This window comes from Austrofundulus limnaeus, unplaced genomic scaffold (assembly GCF_001266775.1).
Source record: "Austrofundulus limnaeus strain Quisiro unplaced genomic scaffold, Austrofundulus_limnaeus-1.0 Scaffold6, whole genome shotgun sequence".
Classification (NCBI taxonomy): Eukaryota; Metazoa; Chordata; class Actinopteri; order Cyprinodontiformes; family Rivulidae; genus Austrofundulus; species Austrofundulus limnaeus.
The window spans coordinates 5,204,953-5,213,612 of NW_013952408.1; the positions used below are offsets into that span (position 1 = coordinate 5,204,953).

Here is an 8,660-nt window from a genome sequence, read left to right on the forward strand (position 1 = left end):
GTTCATTTATTTTATTTTAGTGTTTTGGGCTTACATGAAAGTTTAATTTAACAGATTCATGTGAAGTTACCACAATCCAGCCAACTTTCAGTTCCAATGAGCAATATGGACAGAAAAAAAAGCAGTACTGACGACAACAACGGCGTATAGGAAATGCATCTGGCCCAATATATTTTTTGTGGTTGTAGAAAACAATCAAATCAAAATAAATTTCTGGCAAAGATAATTATAATAAAACAAACAAAGCTACTTTTGGATAAGTTTACAAGTGGGGTATTATGCTTTTCCAGGCACATGCAAGTCAACAATGAAGTGACTATGTTACATTTAGTTGTCATAAAATGCTGTATATAAAAATAAAAAAATAATAATTAGACTTTGCATCATCATTTATCTAAACATTTTGAAATTGGCCTCAGTTTCTTTAAGAACCTCCTACCATTTCTGACACTGTCACTGTAGCATATCTTCACGACAATGCTTCATGCTGTTTAAAACCTTTTGTAGAAGCATTGTATTTATTTATGGGGGAAAAATAATTAAAGAAAATAAACAACATTATAAGATTTTAGTTTTGGAAACTAGCAACCCAGGATACAGTTGAACCTGATCTGAGGGGTGCTCTGTGGGCGGGGGCTCAGCTGGGGACTGAGCTCCAGGGAGGAGCTTTGTGTAAATAAGTGGKTCTTTGTACCAGCAAGCATCTCCAAATGCCTACCATAGATGATTTGAGGATTTCTCAGACATGCATGAATGAATCAAAGCAACACTCAGGGTATATTTTTTGCTGAGAGAATAACAATATAACATGACATAAAGCTCAAAAATATGGTTTTGCACAATCACCCTCGTCCTCCTCCTCCTTAATATGTTGGCCTGTGTTGTAGTACCACGAGGTGGAGATAACCTTTTGATTAGTGACAAAATTTTGCTTAATCATAAGAAACAATATGACCAAAATAACTGAGTTTGATATATRACTTAAGTTGATGTGTGAAGGAATAGGTAAAGTTTCTGTATTGCTTTTAAATGTCAAGTGGTGACACAAAGTTTTAGCTTCCAAAGTGCGCAAAACCAGAATACAGTTATAAGCCACTTATTTCGATTTTTTAAATTTATTTATTTTGCTGATAGGCCAATATTGTCATCAAATTGAATATCTGCTGGGGAGATGGAGTGCATTTGTGGATCCATAGTACATCAACTTGCACTGATCTGGTGGTTGCTGAGAAAGATCTAAAAACTTTATATGAGCAAATTTACAGCAGAAAAGGTACATCACAGTGTGACACCAGTAAACTGAGGGATGGCCTTGGTAACACTGGCACTTTGAGTGAACAGGTGTGAGTTACAGGTGTTATTCACTCAGAAACCCACAGGCACATGACCTCATGAATTTCCTCTGCAGCAAAACTTGTAGCCAGAACCGACCATTCTCGGTTAGTTTCTTTGGTGTATCAGAGGGAAAAACAACAGCAACTTTGAAGTAACAAACATGTCCGTCCAAAGTGCAGAAGCCATGGAGAGACAGGGAAGTGCTCTGGGCCAAAAGCCAAATGAATCCAGATGTTAGCATGTTCACAAGGTGGAGTCGACTTGTACAGTAGTTGTTTTTCTTTGTTTAAAGTTTAGCTGTTTTTTTTCTTCTATTTTCTCTGGCCTTCACTCAATCCATTTTTTCCATATTTATTTCTGTTGGGGTAAAGAAAGTACCTTTTTTAAACAAAAACCAAAGCAGCTTTGGGGCTCAGAATTTTAAATAAATGTTAAGCATTTTTTTAAATCTTAGCTATTTTTTAAAAATGTAGACACTGACTGAAAGAGAGAGAGAAAATAAATTCTGAACTTCATTATTTTATATCCAAATGTAACATTTCTTGAGTGGTTACAGCTTGTGGTGTRAATTTTCTGTAAATTGACCCTTGCACCCTTGACTGTCTGGGACACTGGCAAACTTTAAATCACCAAAGGCTACACTACAAAAAACGTAGAACTGTGAAAAGGCATCTTTACAACTTGATTTTTTTGCTCAACCCTCTCATTTTTGGGCGTAAAGTGGACTATTTTGGTCCCTTTTACACTTGTACATCTGTGGAGATCTTTCTGACATCTTTCAGTCAAGCTCACTTGTGAGTTTGTGTGTGTGTGTGTCCCTTACTACTCTACTGACCATTTGTTCTCACTTCATTTTACAAAGTTTTACACCTTTCAAATGCTATTTTGAGGGGTACAATTATTAATATATTTTTTGCATTTGAAGGAGCATGTTTTGATAGTGTTTTTGGAAGCTTTACAAATGAGGTGCTGTTTTACTGGCAAGCAGGGAGTTCCTGTGTGTCACAGACAGTGCTCATATTAGTGCAGCTGTTCGCAGGGACATGACTGTTGTTATCCTTCTGTCTGTAAGCTGGGAGGGGCTGGACACATGCAATCACACACACGCGTCCTTGCACACACACAACAACAACACAACAGCACATGCACTCATTTGGTAACAATTGCCGTGTCTTAATGTAGGTCTCATTATATAAACTTTTAAATAATTAGGATGATATTAACATGAAGCAGCGTGACGGAATTTACTTCAAACAAATCCAAATCGTGGGATCTGTCCTGTTCAGTAAGCTCGCAGTGCAACATGTAGCACGGACAGGCAATGCAGGTTTATGCCTATTTTAGGTGTGTGTATGTCTATGCGTGCATTTGTAGTTGTAGTGGGGATACTGTGTGTCCTGGCACCCTCATTCTCAGGTCTCAGTTTCTGTACAGTTGTTGCTGCTCATTCATGTCCTGTCATGCTTTTAAGCTTACATCACACCCTAGAGAGGAGTGTTGCATCCAGCACATGCATACAAAAACTTACATGCATGTAGAAGAGAGAAAAAAAATATATATATATATAACAGCAATTTAATACTGAGTGGATGGGTTATGAAGGGTCTAGCCTTTCAAAAGATGAGACAACTTAAGTACTGATCAGTAAGATTCTTATCGGGTCATTTTAAATTGTAATGTAAAATAACCCATTCACATATTTTTCTAATAGAGTCATAGTGACCGTAACTGTAAATTATGTCAGTGAGCAGTGAAATGTGGGGGAGTAATCCAAACATACTGCCCTGCCAAAAATAAGTCACCACCTGGATTTAACTTTAGGCGTTATGGTCTGGGGTTGATTCATTTGGTCAAGTCTAGGTTCAGTGACATTATGTACCCATAAATGAGGTCAGCTGAGTACCTGAACTAAGTGAATGACCAGATTTTTCCATTAAGATGCATTTATTTTACATTTTCTTCCCTGATGTGCACAGGCACAGTTCAAGGTGACAGTGACGGGAATAATCAGGCTCAAACTGTGAAATGTAACTTGCAGAGTGGGGGGCGGTGGGAGGTGTTCAGAAAAACAGTTTGCCCAACACTCTTCAACTGTTAATGCAGGTTCTTGATGTAAAAAAAAAGAATGAACTCTGGATACAAACTAGATACAGCATAGTGGTAGCATATATGACCCCAAGCAAAGCACCAGTGCACCTGAACGCAGAACAGATTTATTGTTTTGGGTTGTTGTCTGGAGGGGGTGCTCATTGTTTGTATGGACAGCCCTCATCAGAACTAAARAAAACAACAACAAACAAAGCTCAGTTGAATAGTTTTTGAGTTATAAGCATTTTTGTATGTTCAGACACCCTCTTTTCAAATGGGATGGGGGGCCCAATGRATCATTCATCAGAGCTAAACAACAACAACAAAAACATCGGAAGCCACTACATGTATGTTGAATAGTTTTTTAGAGTCATAAACTTTTTTTATGTCCAGAAACCCCCTTTTCAGGTGTGGGGGGCTCATTGTGGGCTCGTTGGATAGCCCTTCATCAGAGCTAAACAGCAAAAAATTCTGAAGCTCCTATGCTGAAGGAAAAAAAAATAAAGCATCAGTTAGCACTTTTTTTGGGATGTGATCATATTGTGTTGCCAAYGACTTCAACAAATCTAAAACCTATGAGTAGTGTGACAGTGATTTATTTTCCCCTGAACACCACATTAGGTTAAATGAAGCACCTACCTGTATATGTTAGCTGACTCAAACATGTTTCACTAAAATTCCAAATAGTTTATGAACATAATAAACATACTGTTCATGAACTGACATATGTGACAAAATATTTGGATGGCAGTGAATGGTTAAATGATGCAGCACATTTTAGGAATGTATAGTCTGTTTTTGCCAACTCATTTCACCTGGCAAATCATTCTGAAGTCRGTTATGGGCCCAAAGTTTAAGATGTTAACATGGCTCAAGAGTATTTGGTTTAATAATGGTTTGCATTAATTAAAGTTATTTCTGCATTTACATATAGGGAAAGTTGTATGGCTTAGGAATACATTTGCATTTGCTTTCCATATTTTAAAGAGACAGTTCAATATTTTTTGAAGTGTTTCATGAAATAATCATCAGCAGTCAGTGACTTACCTGCAGCAAAAAGCTGTAAAAGCCTCACTTAAAATATATATATATATATATTTCAAGTCCCACTATGAGTCATTGATGATTAAAAGTAAWATGTGTTTTATTTTATTCTCTATCTCTTATTTTATTTTTATTTGTTTTTTTTCTTTCTCTCTCTGCAGACATGTTCCAGTACCTCCTCTCCCTCTCTCAAGGCCATCTTAGTTCTTTGTTGGAGGACTCCTACTCGTCCCTGTCTCGTCATGCCTTGCCCCATGTGAATGAACTGTTTTCCTCTCTCTCCCTATATTTCCGTGGGGCCAATGTTTCTGTGGAGGCAACAGTACAAAGATTTTTCAACAACATCTTCCCGTTTGTCTATACACGGCTAATTAATCCAGACTTCGAAGGGAGCGTAACGACAGGCAGCGTAACGGGCGACTGCCTCCGAATGATCAGACAGGACGTCAATCCTTTTGGACATCATCCAGCCGTCATGGCTCAGGAGCTGGCTGGGGCACTGGTGGCTGGCCGACAACTGGTTATCGCCTTGAAGAAAGGTGTGGAAGTTATGAATGCAACAGAACATGCCAATTTGAGCAGGGAGTGTGTAAAGAACCTAATGAAGATGGCATTCTGCTCCCACTGCCGAGGCCTGACATTGATCAAGCCCTGTGTGGGCTACTGTCTAAACGTAATGAGAGGCTGCTTAGCTAGTGTGTCAGAGCTGGATCAGCCCTGGAGGAAATATACCCACTTGTTGGAGCAACTAACTTCTGCAGTGGCAGGGCACCACAACCTGAAGTTAGCCACTCTTGGGGTCAGGGGGCATTTTGACGAAGCATTGCTCTACGCACAACTCCATGGTCCACTCATTACTGCCACAGTAAGTAGACATCAGTCACTAGCTTTAATGGCTCATGCAAAAGTCTCTTAACATTTTCTTTTGTTGTTTATCATTTTTGCTTTCTCCATATATCTTGGCAATCTTGAATGTCATGATTGGAAATGTTTTTTTCTTTTTTTTTTCTTTTTTGTGGGTTATGAGCTCATTTTTCCACTAGTGCAACAAAAATCCTACACACAGCATTCTATGTTTGTATTGAGCTAAAACTATTCCAAGAGAAAAAAAAGAGAAATGTTTATTCAAAAAGAACTTAACCTTATCCAATGCACTACAGACTTGGCAACTACTTCCAAAACTGGCAAGGCATCTTAAATTCATCATTGCCATTTAGATTTTGACAAGGGCAATATTATTTGTCATTGACTGTGATGAAATGGATTTAAGTAGTGCATAAAACATCATCTTTGTTCTCTTCCATGGCATAATTGCTACCACATGCCTACACTACATGTGGGTATAACTCACTGTATAACATTCACAACATAAGACTAGTTTCTATAACTAAATATTGTWGTTAAATTTACTGTGAAAATATTCTTTATAAAACCATTAGACTATTAAGGTTTGGGTAAATGAAATAACAAATCAAACAAAGTTGCATACATTTTATTAGCTGATGTAAACATTTTTTGCACAGTTGTTTGTATATTGGTGCAAAAATGACTATGATTTGCTAAGAACTTGATTATTTTTTGCTATCATACCTTTACACATGCACAAGTAGGACCAAGTTTCTTTTTTAATTWATTTATTTATTTTTTCCTTTAGCCGGACTTGGATTAAATGACAGCTTCATGAATGATTAAATGTAAAAAGCCTCAAGATGTCCCACAAAACACACATACGCACACTTTTTAGTTTAAATGCAACATTACAATTAACTTTTTTCTTTGATAAATAAATCATATCTATAACAACATAGAAATACTAAAGTGAGTTGGCTGCATTTACTTTAAAATATTCTTTACATTCTTTATATTTTTTTTACATTGTATTCAATACCTGATTACAACTCATTTGCACAGAATTTTTTGATTGCTTGCAAAAACAAATAGAAATTGTTGATAATCCTAGCAATTTAGAGACATTCTGGAGCACTTCCTGTAAAAATCTTAGACTATATCTGCCCAAATAATTAACAAAATTTATTTTTTGTGCATCAAAATCTGAGGTAAAGTCCAAAAGATCAGTTTAAGACTGGAATTAAAAAGTTCAAGGTCCAGTGATGTTTGTAAGTACCTGTTCTTAGCAAATCATTTTAAATCATCATAAAACGTAACAAATGCAAATAAATATATATAAAAATAGTCAAGCAACAACTGCTTGGACTAAATAAATGGCTTGTTAAAAGATTCAGAACTTCTTAAAGAATCAGTGCATACAGGACAAATGCTAAACTTTTGAATCATTAGGTGATATTGCACCACAAATTGTCATCACATAGCGGTTAGTTTAGCCATGCAATACTGTACCTCATCACTCAGTACAGTCAGATGTCATGTCCAGAAATAAAATGGTATGGAATAGAAGGAGGACAAAGAGGAAACCAGAAAGTTAGTTTCCTTAGAAAATTTTGAGGGTTGTCTGGGCAAAGACTAAATCTGAGATGACCATAGACATGTGTCTTGTGGTCAGAGGAGTCCACATTCTAACTTGTTTTGGAAAAATAAAACAAATGCTAGAATTTTACTGTTTTTTTTTTTTTTTTTACTGAAGCTGAGAAAGACAATGCTGAATGCTATTAGTGGAAGACAGAAACTACGGTACCTGTCATCATACTTGGGTACGCATATTGAAAATTTGAAGAGACTCACTGTGTGCTACAAGTTCAACATTTGTAGAACTCAGTCAAACAATTGGCCTCATGCAAGAACATGTTTGTATTGTAATCCTAAATTTATCTTACTTTTGTTTGTACGAAGGGTTCGTACAAACATGTCACGTCTGATTCAAAAAACTCTTCTATCTCCAGGAAAAGTGTGTAAATGAGCAGCATAAACTGATGAATGCATATCAGGCGCTCGCGTATGGGGAGAGGAGATCAGCATAATTACCACCCCAAAAAACACCGGCTATGGTTCCTGCCCCACATACCAGGAAATTTCCATTCATAAATGACATCACAAAGTAAAAGGAAGAACTTCACGAGTTCGTAGATTGAAGTCCTGCTCTCAGAGATCCAGAAAAGAGAATCTGTCATTTTTATCAGCGTCAGCTGTGGAATTATAGGAGCTGCTAAACCCAAGGAATGAAATGATGACTGCTGCTAATATTGTGTCTCCCGTGTGTCGTACAGTCACAGAAATAAAAAACTAAATCATAATCATATCTCTCTAGTCCTGCTCCGTCGCAAGTGGTGTCAGATGCATTTCTGAAAAATTTAACTAATTAATTAATTAAAATGTCTCCAAACTTCAATTAATGCATACTTTTGAGATCTTCATATTAATATTGTAGTGTTATACAACAGCATTAATAGGCAATTTGATTTAATTTAATCAATTTATGTTGTCAGTCTATACCAGGGGTGTCAAACTCCTGTCCTCGAGGGCCGCTATCCTGCATGTTCTAGAGGTTTTCTTGCTCCAACACACCTGATTTTGATCGCTGGGTAATTAACAGGCTTCTGCACAATTTAAAGAGTTAATTCAATCACTGAATCAGGTGTGTTGGAGCTGGAAATCCTCTAAAACATGCAGGATAGCGGCCCTCGAGGACTGGAGTTTGACACCCCTGGTCTATACTATTACATTTAAAATTATAATTCCAGTTCAAACATAATAGCCTATTGCCAACATAATTATGGAGTGTGATTTATCTTCAACTCGAAATATTGTCAAATTAATGAAATGTAAAGTTATAAGTGAAGAAAATCTGTCTGGTWAACAGCAGACTGACTGCACGTAGAATATAAGACAGGTCTGGACCACTCATGAATTTTGTTTGTATCTGAAAAAAATCTTAGAATACAAGACAATTGGTGAATGCCACAAATCCTCCTATATCACTCGTATGCACGACTTAAGAACAAATCTGTGCGTACGAACGGTTCTTGGATGAGGCCCAATGTTTACCAAATGCTAAGCAAGTCAAACACAGCAGACTGACTGCACGTAGAATATAAGACAGGTCTGGACCACTCATGAATTTTGTTCGTATCTGAAAAAAATCTTAGAATACAAGACAATTGGTGAATGCCACAAATCCTCCTAAATCACTCCTACGCACGACTTAAGAACAAATCTGTACGTACGAACGGTTCTTGGATGAGGCCCAACGTTTACCAAATGCTAAGCAAGTCAAACAC

The 8,660-nt window shown here is 37.0% G+C and overlaps 1 protein-coding gene across 1 annotated transcript in view; it reads left to right on the top strand.

Annotated features, from left to right (window-relative positions):
• The window catches only part of gpc5c (glypican 5c), a gene marked incomplete in the record, with an annotated part of 104,127 nt that overhangs the window by 23,403 nt on the left and 72,064 nt on the right, over positions 1 to 8,660 (top strand). The window contains 1 exon segment of the mRNA XM_014031977.1: positions 4,629 to 5,332. Within this exon segment, the coding sequence (XP_013887431.1) occupies positions 4,629 to 5,332 (704 nt within the window).